Here is a 12,666-nt window from a genome sequence, read left to right as displayed (position 1 = left end):
CCCTGGAATGGCATTTGCAATGAAGCGTAAGACATTTTTAAATAACTGAGGGACAGGGTCTCCTACAAAGGTTTCTCAGCTACCCCACCAATAATATCTCCTTGCACCATCCAATGTCTAAATCCTGGATTAGAATTAGTCCTACTTGTGACACTAAAACCTCAGTTTCATGTCACATATAAATTGCGCAAATGCTTTTATTTTGAAATTTTTATTCTGTTTCTGCTCATCAAGGGAAGCAGAAAGGAACTATATAGAAATGGAAATCCTTTCCTCTGACAGCGGCTCTTTGAGACACAGCAACAGCCCTGAAGTTCAGCCCAGTGTATTTTTCTCACAATGGACAGACACGGTTGTGGAGCCCACTTCACACCGGTGACTTGAGGGCATCCTGCCGTTCTTTGCGGCAACTGGTATTCCCAAGCATGGCACCTCCAGCCCTAGAGGGGAGCATATAACCATCATGACTAGTAGCCGTTGACAGCTTCCGTGAGTTTGTCTGTATGAGACTTTTCCAGATATTGCACAGAAACTAGGTATTTCATCCACGAGAAATAGTAAAATTGCATTACCTTTTGATATAAAGTTGAGGTTCTTACCAAGTTGGGTTTCTGTAGTTTTTCAACACTCGTTTAGAATTGCAACATATGAAACAGTCCTGATTCTTATTTCCCCTGAATTCCTCACACTGGGTTTAGATTATTTCTCAACAGTGAGTGTCATTGGGTGGTCCTCAGCCAGTCACTTCCTCCTGAGTTAAAGGAGGGTAACTCCCATATAGGCTTCTTCAAAATCCCTGGATGAAGAATGCAATCAGTAAGTGAATTTGTTTAAAATTTGAAGTCCAGACTCTTGTATTGACCAAATTGAAATCAAACATCAACATCAGCCCTTGACAACAACAACAACAACTATTATTATTATTATTATTATTATTACTACTACTACTACTACTACTACTATTATTATTATACCCCCACCCATCTGGCTGCGTTTCCCCAGCCACTCTGCGTAGCTTCCAGCACATAAAAACATAAGATGTCAAACATTAAAAACTTCCCAATACATGACTGCCTTCAAATGACTTCAGTTAAGCAACGAGGCTTGAGAATCCTTGCTATTAACGCCTCTTAATTAAGAGTGTGATATATTGTCATTCCAGTCATCATAATCCCACAGTTGGAAAAGACAAAATTAGTCATGACTAATACTGAGTTTCAAGTGAATTTTAAGCATGATTGACATGGATCTAAAGAAGGTGAAAGTACCTAGTCCAGGGTTTGGCAAGACTTACCTTGCCTGGGCCGGTTCACTGCCGCGGAGCCCCCTCTGTGGGCTGGATTGCGTCTGCGCAGACGCAATTTCTGGCGCCGCGAAGTCAGTCCCCACACCATGCTGCACCGGTTTAGCACAGTGCACGGGGACTCGCCGAGCAGGCGGCTCGGTTCAGGGGCAACTCGTGGGCCGGTAAAATGACCTCCATAGGCCACTTGTGGCCCATGGGCCTTAGGTTGCTGACCCCTGATCCAGTCCTTAGAGTTGCAGAGATAACACATTCAGCCCAGTCTCAGCTTAGACAGCACTAGAGAAGTTCACAAAGGATATGTCTTTAGCTATTAGCCATGAGAGCTAAATAGAACTTCATGTTCAAAGGCAGTATACTACCACTACATGCTGGGCACAAAGAAGGAGGAAGGATGTTGTATTCATCTTTGGTTTGTGGGCTTTCTAGAGCAGGGGTCCCCAAACTAAGGCCCGTGGGCCGGATAACGCCCAAGGGACTCGTTTATCTGTCCCGCAGCGACCCCTGCTGCTGCCACCTGCTCTTACCGGCGCTGCGCTGCATAGCTGCCCACTTCCGGGTTGGAGGAGCACCGGAAATAGTTTGTGTGCACCCGCAAACATTGTGCGCTTGCACAAGCTTTATTTCCAGTACACATCCGGGTCAGAGGAGACCCGTGCACATGCACACAAGCTATTTCCAGTGCTCCTCCAACCCGGAAATGCGCCGGAAATAGCATGTGTGCGCACGCGTATGGGCACACTCTCCTCCGCTCAATCGGCGCTGGAGACGCCGGCCCAAGGCACGGTAAATTTGCTGACCCCTGTTCCAGAGGAAACAAGATTGCACTCGAGGCTAATCCTGTGATCAACAGAAAGCTTAAGAGCTAGTGATGATTGCTTTTACTGAGGAAGCTGCGGCACAGCCTGAAAGCAAAAGGCATTGGGGAGAAGTGTCATTTCTGTAGCAAAAGAGTGTGAGAGGCAGTTGTGGACTCTCTTCACTGGAGCTTTTTAGGAGAGGTTAGATGGCCATTTGTCATGCATGCGTTAGTTGAGATTCCTACATTGCAGGGGGTTGGACTAGATGACCCTAAGGGTCCCTTCCAACTCTGATTCTGCGAAGCTGCATTCCAAAGCTCATCTTCATCACATTAATGAAATGTCTTAACCCACAGCAGTTCTCTGAAGTTTATCGAAGAAGAGTTTCATTCTAAAACAGACATGAGTTGAAAGTTTTAAACTTTTCTCCTTCAAAAACAAAACCGGTTTTATTTTTGGGTAACATTCTATAGTGCCATATAACTAGGTGCTGGTTTGATCTCCTTTCTGTGGCCGGTACATTGCAAAATATTTAAATCTTGTGAGAAGGTTGTAAAATGAATTTCGTTTTTTCCTGCCCATGAGAATTGTATAAAAGAAAAAGGGGAAAGGGAAATAATTTTGACAGATATTTGCTAAATAAACTAACGTTGACTCTGTTCTTTTGCATTTCTTTTTTTTTGGGGGGGGGTGTACTTTTTAATGACGATGTATAATATTTTGTTGGAAGCCGCCCAAACCCAGCCAGATGGGCGGGGTATATTTATACATACATACATACATACATACATGACAGGACACGGGTGGCGCTGTGGTCTAAACCACTAAGCCTCTTGGGCTTGCTGATCAGAAGGTCGGCGGTTCGAATCCCCAAGACGGGGTGAGCTCCCATTGCTTAGTCCCTGCTCCTGCCAACCTAGCAGTTCAAAAGCACGTCAAAGTGCAAGTAAATAAATAGGTACCACTCTGGCAGGAAGGTAAACGGCGCTTCCATGTACTGCTCTGGTTCGCCAGAAGCGGCTTAGTCATGCTGGCCACATGACCCGGAAGCTGTCTACGGACAAATGCCGGCTCCCTCGGCCTATAGAGCGAGATGAGCACCGCAACCCAGAGTCATCTGCAACTGGACCTAATGGTCAGGGGTACCTTTACCTTTTTACATACATACATACATACATACATACCCCGCCCATCTGGCTGGGTTTCCCCAGCCACTCTGGGCGGCTTCGAACAAAATTATTATTATTATTATTATTATTATTATTATTATTATTATTATTAGCGAGTTCTCGATCCTCAGTGGGAAGCGCACAGAGGGCACACATGACCACTAGTGGATCTAGCCCAGATAATTTTGTTGTGAGCGATCACTCCAGCTGAAATCAGCACGTTTGAGGGCTGCCATCCTATAGCCGCCTTTCTCCACTAGGGGCCTCCGAGACGAAAGCAGCTTTCTCTTTGCAAAGCTTTTCCTTCCTGCGCGGTCGAAGCCTTATGTGCCGATCCGACGCTGTCTCCGCCTCCACCTGCTGACGAGCGAAAGCGGGGCGGGGCTTAATCAGCCTCCCCGTCCAACCCGAACGCCGCTTTCCTTCTCGTCGCGTGCTCCACCCGCTCCGACCGGAGTGAGAACTTGTCAGCCCGATGGCTCCGGGCTCCTCCTGCCTCCGAGCAACCCGCACCCCAAGAGCTGCTGCGACTTAACAATTAACGCCGGATACAGGGGAAAGGGGAGGAAAAAGGGGCTGGGACAGCGGAGCGAGGAAACCTCACATATATCCCTTCCTTGCGCGGCTTTTCCGATCGCGTTGAAGCGGAGGCGGAGGGACGCGCGCGCGCGCGCCACCCGCAGACCCTGAGCCGGACCAGAAGGAGAACCTTGTCGTTTCCCGGCAGCTCTTCGGCCGATCTCCGGCGTCCCTTGGCTTTGTTTCAGGGATTTTCGTTTTCCTCCCTTACTGGTTGTTGTTGTTGTTTGTTCCCCCCCCACCACCACTCTTCCGAAACCATCCATCTCTTTCATTTGATTTATTGGTTTCCCTCCTCCTCCCCCCATGAAAATGCCTCTGAAATACGTCAAGAGTCGGAAAGGCAGGGATCAGCTGCTTCACGAAGGGTACCTGTATCGGAAGGAGCGGGAGAGCAAGAACAAGATAGTCTGGAAATGCGCCGACTACCACAAGTCCCATTGCCCGGGGAGGGCCCACACGCGCCACGGCAAGCTGGTCCACTCCTTGCCACACGATCACCCTCCTCCTGCCAAGACAGCCGGCACGGATGCCGAGATGCGTGGCACGAAGGAAAGGCCCTCCTCTAGCCAAGAGCCCGTCCGCAAAGGGTCCGTGCCAGGCTGCCAGGCGTCGCCAGGGGTGCCCGCTTCCCGCAAGCCACGCACCCAGAATGATCCAAAGCTCACCATCCAGCTCTTGAGGGCACGTCTGAACGCAGCCCGCCAAGTCGTGTCGGACTTGCAGCAGGGATCTTCTTCTGTCGCTGAGACAGTTCCTGTAGATCCAGCTTCTCTGGACTTGCCTGAGCGCCCAGGTGTATTTGAGAACGCAAGATCCAAGGCTGCCCCTGCTCTGGAGAATGGCACAAATGCATCCCGTTTGTTCGCAACCCGGTCCGGTCGGGAAGCTGCCCGCCAGAGGTTCCGCTTGGGCCTTGTCCCGCCTGCAGAAGCCCCCCAGGAGATTCTGTCCTGGCTGAGCAAGGCAGCTGAGCAATGGCTGCGTCCTCAGCAGCACAGCAAGGACCAGATTGTGGACATGGTCGTCCTGGAACAGTTCCTGAATGTGCTTCCAGGGAACTTGCAGGCATGTGTGAGAGCCAGGGAGCCAGGCAGCAGCAAGGAAGCTCTTCAGCTGGTCGAGAGCTATTTGAGGGAAGAGGAGCCAGCTAACACTGTTCAGGTGCTGGCGCTGGGTTGTGTTTTGTTTTCTTTCTTTTATTGATATGTTTACATGTGTTGCCCACTTTTCCTTCAAGGAGCTTGAGGTGGCCTAGGTCAGTGTTCCCCAACCTTGGGCTCCAGCTGTTTTTGGACTACAATTCCCATCATCCTTGACCACTGGTCTTGCTAGCGAGGGATGATGGGAGTTGTAGTCCAAAAACAGCTGGAGGCCCAAGGTTGGGGAACACTGGCCTAGGTGGTTCTCCACCTCCCAATGTTATCTTCACAACGACCCCGTGGAGTAGGTTGGGCTGAGAGTGACTGACTACCCCAAGGTCACACAGTGAGCTCTGTGACTGGGTGGGGATTTGAACCCCTGGACTCCCAGCTCTTAGTCCAACGCTCTAACCACTACGCCACTCTGGGTGCAGCTCACTTAAGAATGGAATGCTGTTGTGCATCCGATTCTAATGCAGACCCAGGAAAAACTGGTACTGGTTGATGTTGCCCTTTGTGCTTCTGATGTTGCAGACCTGCTGTAGCTTAGGGGGGAAATGCAGCCCTCTAGTCCTCTCTTAACTGGCCCTCTGTGCTTTCCCAGACCACAACCCTCACCAGCCCTGCTCCATGTCCCTCCTCAAGTGCTTTTGCCTGGCTGGAATTTGTCCTCGAACTATGATGGCGTTTGACTGTGCTGGGGCTACAGCCATGTCTGTTGCCCCACCCACCCTTGCCTCGCCATTGGCGTGTGGCCCCTGGGTGATTGTCTGTGAAGAGATGTGGCCCTTTAGGTTCCCCACCTCTGCTATAGAGACCCAGTGAGTTCCATCTCCTTGGCCAGAAACTGACGTCTGGTGTTAATCCTTTTCTGACAGCTAGAGAATATCTGCTGCAATGCATTCAGCAAAAGGTTGTGGTGGTGGGTCAGAGGGTTTGTTGGGGCCTGCACTGTGGGAAAAGGTTTACTTGGAGCCTGTTGGGAAAGGATTCTGGTAACCTGGATATGACACACATATCATTCATAACCAGTGTTTTTGTTTTGTTTTCGCTGGCTTTTCTTCTTTTAAAAGGTGGGCAGGTGTGGAGGACTCTCTGGTCCTGAATGGGGTAGCTGTGCCCCTGAAGGACCAGGTGCGCAGCCTGGGAGTCATTCTGGACTCACAGCTGTCCATGGAGGCACAGGTCAATTCTGTGTCCAGGGCAGCTGTTTATCAGCTCCATCTGGTATGCATGCTGAGACTCTACCTGCCCACAGACTGTCTCGCCAGAGTGGTGAATGCTCTAGTTATCTCCCGCTTGGACTACTGCAATGCGCTCTACGTGGGGCTACCTTTGAAGGTGGCCCGGAAACTACAACTAATCCAGAATGCGGCAGCTAGACTGGTGACTGGGAGCGGCCGCCGAGACCATATAACACCGGTCTTGAAAGACCTACACTGGCTCCCAGTACGTTTCTGAGCACAATTCAAAGTGTTGATGCTGACCTTTAAAGCCCTAAACGGCCTCAGTCCAGTATACCTGAAGGAGCGTCTCCACCTCCATTGTTCTGCCCAGACACTGAGGTCCAGCGGCGAGGGCCTTCTGGCGGATCCCTCACTGCGAGAAGCCAAATTACAGGGAACCAGGCAGAGGGCCTTCTTGGTAGTGGCACCCATCCTGTGGAATGCCCTGCCACCAGATGTCAAAGAGAAAAATAACTACCAAACTTTTAGAAGACATCTGAAGCCAGCCCTGTTTAGGGAAGTTTTTAATGTTTAATAGGTTATTGTCTTTTAGTGTTTTGTTGGAAGCCGCCCAGAATAATAAAATACTATTATTATTATTATTATTATTATTATTATTATTATTATTATTAAAGGCTGCGTGAGGTGCAATTGAAGCTATTCCTGGCTTGCAGATGCCATGATGGAAAAGCTTTCTTCTCTCTCTTTCTCTCATTGATACAAGGCACAGATGGCACATTATTGCTCATAATCTGGTTGAGTAACCAGTCTGATTTGGTCTCTTCTCTGATTATATATCGTTTGTGCCTGTGACAGTGTGTGCCTATTTAATCGCATTGGTGTTAGGTGAGGTTAATCCTGTGTTCCCATGACCAAATAAATGGGAAGCTTCCTGCTGATCTTCCCTTCCCTTTCTTTTCTTTTTTTAAAATATCATTTTTATTCAATTTTTCCAATACAAAATTTACACAATTCATACATCTTTTTTTATATCCGTTCTCCTTTTGACTTGGGGGTTGGACTCGATGGCCCTTGTGGTCTCTTCCAACTCTATGATTCTATGACTTCCCTCAACTTGACTGATAATCCTTCCCTTCTTAATTTCTTACACATTTCTAAGACCTTACTTCCATTATTTTTATAGATTAAGTCTTATTTTGCTCACATTATAACATTTCTTCTTACAGAGCTTCATTAAAGCTTACAAGCGTTATTTGATTATCACTTAATTTATGCATATACTCTGTAAACTTTTCCCAATCTTCTATAAATCTCTGATCTCGTCGATTTCGGATCCTTCCCGTCAATCTATCAAGTTCTGCGTAGTCCGTCATCTTCATTCTCCATTCGTCTAGTGTGGGTAGCTCCTCTTGCTTCCATTTCTGTGCCATCAATATTCTTGCTGCAGTCACTGCATATAAAAATAACTTCCTTTCTTTCTTATTTATCTCGCTCCCTGTAATACCAAGTAAGAACGCTTCTGGTTTCTTAACAAAAGTGTATTTAAACATTTTCTTCAATTCATTATATATCATTTCCCAAAAGCTTCTTACTTTCTTACATTCCCCCTTCACTTTCATTCCGTACAGTTAAGTGGGAAATGCCAAGATGCTGAGTGCTGTGATATGGAGTGGCATAGAATGGGATAACCAGAAATGGCCTGGGGCTGGACTGAGCAAAAAGGGGTTTGCACAAAAACATGCTCTGAATGCTATGCTATCAGAGCCAGGGGGAGAAATTGGGTAACCATAGTACTTTTTTAACAAATGATTTTTAATAATAATAATAAAAAAAAAACCTGGTGTGTGGTGTCTAAATGCAAGTTATTGGACTTAAGAAATTGCCAGGCCTCTGGTCCATCTCCTCTAGTATAGTCATCTCTGACTGGCCCTGAATCTCAAATGTCTTGGATACCAAGACTGGAAAAAAGGCCCTCACCCAAGATCCTTCAGCTGGAGATAGAATCATAGAATCGTAGAGTTGGAAGGGACTATGAGGATCATCTAGTCCAACCCTCTGCAATACAGGAATATGCAGTTGTCCCATACAGGGATCGAACCTGCAACCTTGGCGTTATCATCAGCACCATGCTCTAACCAGCTGAGCTATGTGTGTGTAATGTATGTGCACTGCCACTTTTGTGCATTCAGATTCTCTGGTCTGCCCCTAAGCTATGTCCCTTTCTCCCAAAACCTTCTAAGGCTTTGCCCAACACAGTCAACAGAAGTCTGAATACTGTGATGTTAATGGAATATCCCTCTTGTTTGTTTCAGGGCCTGGTAACCTTTGAAGATGTATCTGTGCGTTTCACGGAGGAAGAATGGGCTCTGCTGGGCCACAAAGAGAAAACCCTTTACTGGAATGTCATGCAGGAGAATTACGATAACGTGGCCTGGATGAGTAAGTGTTCCTAGAGAATCCTGGTGTACGGTTACCAACTCTTTCCACTTTTACATTACTGCAGCATACAATTTAGGCATGCATCAGTTATACCCAGATTTCTCTTGAAATAATCATCCCCTTGTACATCTTTTATTAACTATTTTATGTGGTCATCTAGCTTCCCATTTTTAGATGCCCTTTGAATACTTTCTTTCATCAACAGTCTTTTTAAGTTGAACTCATGACATTTTCTGCTTCTGTGCTTTCCTTGCATTTACTGTTATTTTAACATTTGCTGTACACTGCTTAGATGGCTTCTATACAAGTTAGCAGTACATGCATATTTTTACAAATAAATAAACTGAACTCACCAAGCCTTCCACCGAACTAGATAGGCATAGGATTGCACTGTGAGCTGAATATTCAATTTTGTGACTTCTTTTAATTGCAGTAGAGAGGAACTGGTGCGGCCAATCTATTCTTAATGAATTTTTAGGACACGGTGTGATTGCTTTTCCTTGCTTCAGCAGGTGACGGGACCGATAGCAAAAGCAGAGAAGAGGATCCTTGGCTGGAAGCGCGCGAATCGGTGGCGATGGGAAAATCCAAGGAGGCTATTTTGCAGAGTCCTGAACAAGACTTGCTAAGGCAGAGCTGTCTGGAGAGGCAGCAAAAAACCAACTCAGGAAGAGAAAGAGAAAAGGATGTTCTCTGTTGGAAGAGTTTGCAAAAACTAGACAGTGACATGGTTCACCTAGAGATGGAGACATGTGCCGATTGTGAGGACAGGGGCGAATCCTTATCTGGATTTATCAATACTCTGGAAAGTCCCAGCGAGGAAAGTTCTAAGCCTATGACTCAATCTGGGGAGTCACATGAATTATCTGAGAAGAAAATCCTCCAGAATCTTCTTCAGGAAAACTTAATCAAAGAGGACCAGAGCAGTTTGCTGGAGCAACAGGCAAGCCAAAAGAGATCTACTCTTCTTAGAAACAGCTTGAGGGACCCACTTCGTCTCGACTCTAGGCCACGTACTGATTCTGCAGAACTGGAGGAATCACTAGGACTTGGCAGCAATCAGAAAATCCACAGCAGGGAAGATCCTGACTATGTGGCACTGGAAATGTCTGTGGACAAGATTTCTCAGATTTCTGCCAAGCAAGACCTGCAGTCCAAGCCTATGCAGCTTTGCTCAAACCTGATTCTCGCTGAAGTGAACGAGACGGCAGACTTACAGCACAAACTTGCACATGTTTACTCAGAAGTAAGTACCACTGAGGCCAGTGGGGCTCACTCCCAGGGAAGTGGGTGTAGGATTTCAGATTCAATCAGCGAGGACCAGAACGTTCTGGAGAGCCATTGCGCCAGCATCTCAGGAAATGATGACGGACAGGAGAAATGCCTTCTCTATGGAAATGGTCTGGGAGATCTGTCCAAAGACATGCTTCAGCTAGATGCTGAACCAGGACCAGAGAACCAGAATAGCCGCACTGGTTGTGGGGGTCAAGATCAGTGCTCAAAGCACATTGTTAGCCGGGAAATGGCTCGGAGGGAAGACCTATATAAAAGTCACAAGTCCAATAAGCGGTTCACCCAAAATTCAGTTCCTGCTGGCCAGGCTAGCTGTTCCAATTCAGGTAAGAAGCCCAGAGACCTCTTGGCTTTAATGAAACACAGGCGACTTTACAAAAGAGGAAAGTATTTTAATGGGGAAAACATGCATGCCAAGTCTGTTCTTGGAGTGCCTCAAAGAATCCAGCCAGCCAGAAAACTTCAGAAACGTTTGGACTGGAAAGACAAGGGCCTCTACAAACTTAGCCAATGCAGACTTCTTGAACCAGGAAGAAGACCAAGGCAACCCCTCAAAGACCATCTCCAGACTCGCGAAGCATTGCATCAGACTACAGCGACAATCAGAACAGCCTCAGGGACTGGACCTTCCCCTCCAAACCCCAAAAGACTGAAACCCAAGCCAATATCTCCCTCCCCTCCTCCTCTCTACAAAATGGCGGCTGAGCCAACGCTGGCCCAGTTCATGGCTCTGCTAGAGCAAGTTGCTGCCGACGCTGTGGAGATAAAGTCTGCAGTCTCCCGCTTGCACAACTCAGTCACTGCCATCCACAGCGCCCTCGGGAGTCTCTCTGGGTGTTCGGACGAGGCTGAGCTCAGGATTTCCGACTTGGAGGACACCTCCCGAAATACAAAGGCCCAGCTTGTGAAGCAGTGTAACGATATTAAAGCTATCGAGGCCAAACTGATTGGGAAAGCCGTCCAGACCAATGTCATTGCAGGGTTGTGGTCGTCGCTGAGGGGTCAGAGAGAGGCAGCCTCCCTTCATCAGCCCCCTAACTAATGTTCTGAAGACTTAACTCAGAGAGAGATCAAGCACCGATCATTCCAAAACTAGGCTTGGATGCGATTGGTCCAGACAACCTGTTCAACGCCCACGAATCTACCACTCCTTTCTGCTGCCTTAGAAAAATCTTTGCAAGCTTTTGACCCTCTGCTTCTTTCAATAAGCCTTTGGTGACCACACTAAAAAAATAAAATAAAATGGTTCTTGTGCCCCTGCTGATGTTGATTCAAGTCATCTTGGCCTACCTAGGAACAGAGGGCAGGAGAGTAGTCTGGGAACAAAGGGGATGAGGGCAGCCAGTTTTGCTCGCTACATTCAGGTACCAGAGGTAAAAAGTAGGCTGGCCATATCATAATTTGACATATTTTGCATTCAGTTACCCCTTGTGTACAAAATATATAAGATGTACGCACACATTTAAATCTAACCTTAGAAAGGTGATGGGACAGATCAAACTTACATGATTGGCAGGTGGGCAGCGTTTGCTAGAAGGGGCCCTGTAAGCTATCAAGGGGTGCCAATGTGAATAAAATATTGGGGGGGGGCAGGTAAGCTCCACCTTGCATAATCAATCACAAGATGCAGCATGCACACCATTCGAATGGCAATGCCCATCAATGGGGAGAGCACTGTCTTCCTCAAATATTTTATTTTGGGGGCTGATGGGACCTCGATCCCTAGGAATTGGTTCCCAAGAGGACATCTGGAGGTAAGCAATGCAAATATTGGGAATTAATCACTAACTTAAAGGTAAAGTGACCCTTGACCATTAGGTCCAGTCTCAGACAACTCTGGGGTTGTGGCACTCAGAGCAGGGCACAGAAACGCCGTTTTCCTTCCCGCTGGAGCAGTACCTATTTATCTACTTGCACTTTGATGTGCTTTCGAACTGCTAGGTTGGCAGGAGCAGGGATTGAGCAACAGGAGCTCACCCCGTTGCGGGGATTCGAACCGCCAACCTTCTGATCGGCAAGTCCTAGGCTCTGTGGTTTAACCCACAGCGTCACCCACATCCCTAATCACTAACTTATTGCATGTTAATTCCCACCTTTCCGCTGTGGAACCCCAAAGGCTGTAACTGAGGGTTCCCTGGTAGTTTTCTATCCAGGAACTGACTGAACCAGCTTTCCCCAAGAAGAGGGAGGTCCTCCCTCACTTTTATCGCCATGTTGAAAAGCACAGCCTGAAAGTGTCGCCTGTCTCCCAGCGCTGCTTACAGTTAGAAGCTTCTGCCTGGAAGACAGGGGTCACCCTACGACAGGGCACCTATAGGCTGGTGAGGCAGATGAGAGATATTGTTGACTTCCCTGGGATAAAGAGGGTGAACAAACAGCACTATAAATGCAACACTCAGAGTGAGCGAGCTCCTGACAGCAAGATGTGTCCCAGCAGAGGCCGTCCATGTAGTATTGCCAACTTTCCCATCAGCCACTAAAACTGCGCCTCTTAACAACAGCTTGATGTGGAGATATTTATTCATCTCTAAAGCACCTATAATGTTTAGGCACAGTTTGAGGAGAAGAATAACAAGAAGAGGAGGAGGAGAGGGAGCGGCCTACAGACTTGAGTCACGTTCACACCATACATTTGTAGCTCTATGATACCACTTGGAACAGCCATTCTTTTCCGCAAAGCATTCTGGGAGCAGGGGTGGACTTTGGTAATCTTTGGTAATATGGCACCAAAATTTGGCATCCCTGAATTATGGA

The 12,666-nt window shown here is 47.5% G+C and overlaps 3 protein-coding genes and 1 long non-coding RNA gene across 5 annotated transcripts in view; 3 read left to right on the top strand and 1 right to left on the bottom strand.

Moving 5' to 3' along the window:
- LOC309336669 (uncharacterized protein) overlaps nt 1-12,666 on the top strand; it is a 74,232-nt gene that overhangs the window by 7,954 nt on the left and 53,612 nt on the right. The gene's annotated exons all lie outside the window — the stretch shown is intronic.
- Nucleotides 1-12,666, top strand: part of LOC309336893 (L-amino-acid oxidase-like) — a 268,023-nt gene that overhangs the window by 235,571 nt on the left and 19,786 nt on the right. The window lies entirely within an intron of this gene.
- LOC309337420 overlaps nt 196-12,666 on the bottom strand; it is a 25,229-nt gene continuing 12,758 nt past the window's right edge. Inside the window, exon 2 of the long non-coding RNA XR_014154280.1 lies at nt 196-440. This is a non-coding gene — a long non-coding RNA (uncharacterized lncRNA). The remainder of the gene's footprint in view (nt 441-12,666) is intronic.
- LOC309336543 (uncharacterized protein) lies at nt 3,601-11,171 on the top strand. 2 transcript variants are annotated; one of them, XM_081852477.1, is made up of 3 exons: nt 3,601-5,015; nt 8,493-8,619; nt 9,129-11,171. In XM_081852477.1, the coding sequence occupies exons 1-3, from the start codon at nt 4,158-4,160 to the stop codon at nt 10,952-10,954; spliced, it is 2,811 nt and encodes a 936-aa protein (XP_081708603.1). In that variant the 5' UTR covers nt 3,601-4,157; the 3' UTR covers nt 10,955-11,171. The 2 variants fall into 2 exon arrangements, with proteins under 2 accessions (XP_081708603.1, XP_081708604.1); XM_081852478.1 differs by having other exon boundaries at nt 3,603-5,015; nt 9,132-11,171.

This window comes from Podarcis erhardii (assembly GCF_964252035.2).
Source record: "Podarcis erhardii genome assembly, chromosome: 2".
NCBI lineage: Eukaryota > Metazoa > Chordata > Lepidosauria > Squamata > Lacertidae > Podarcis > Podarcis erhardii.
This window is presented reverse-complemented; position numbering and strand designations above follow the sequence as displayed.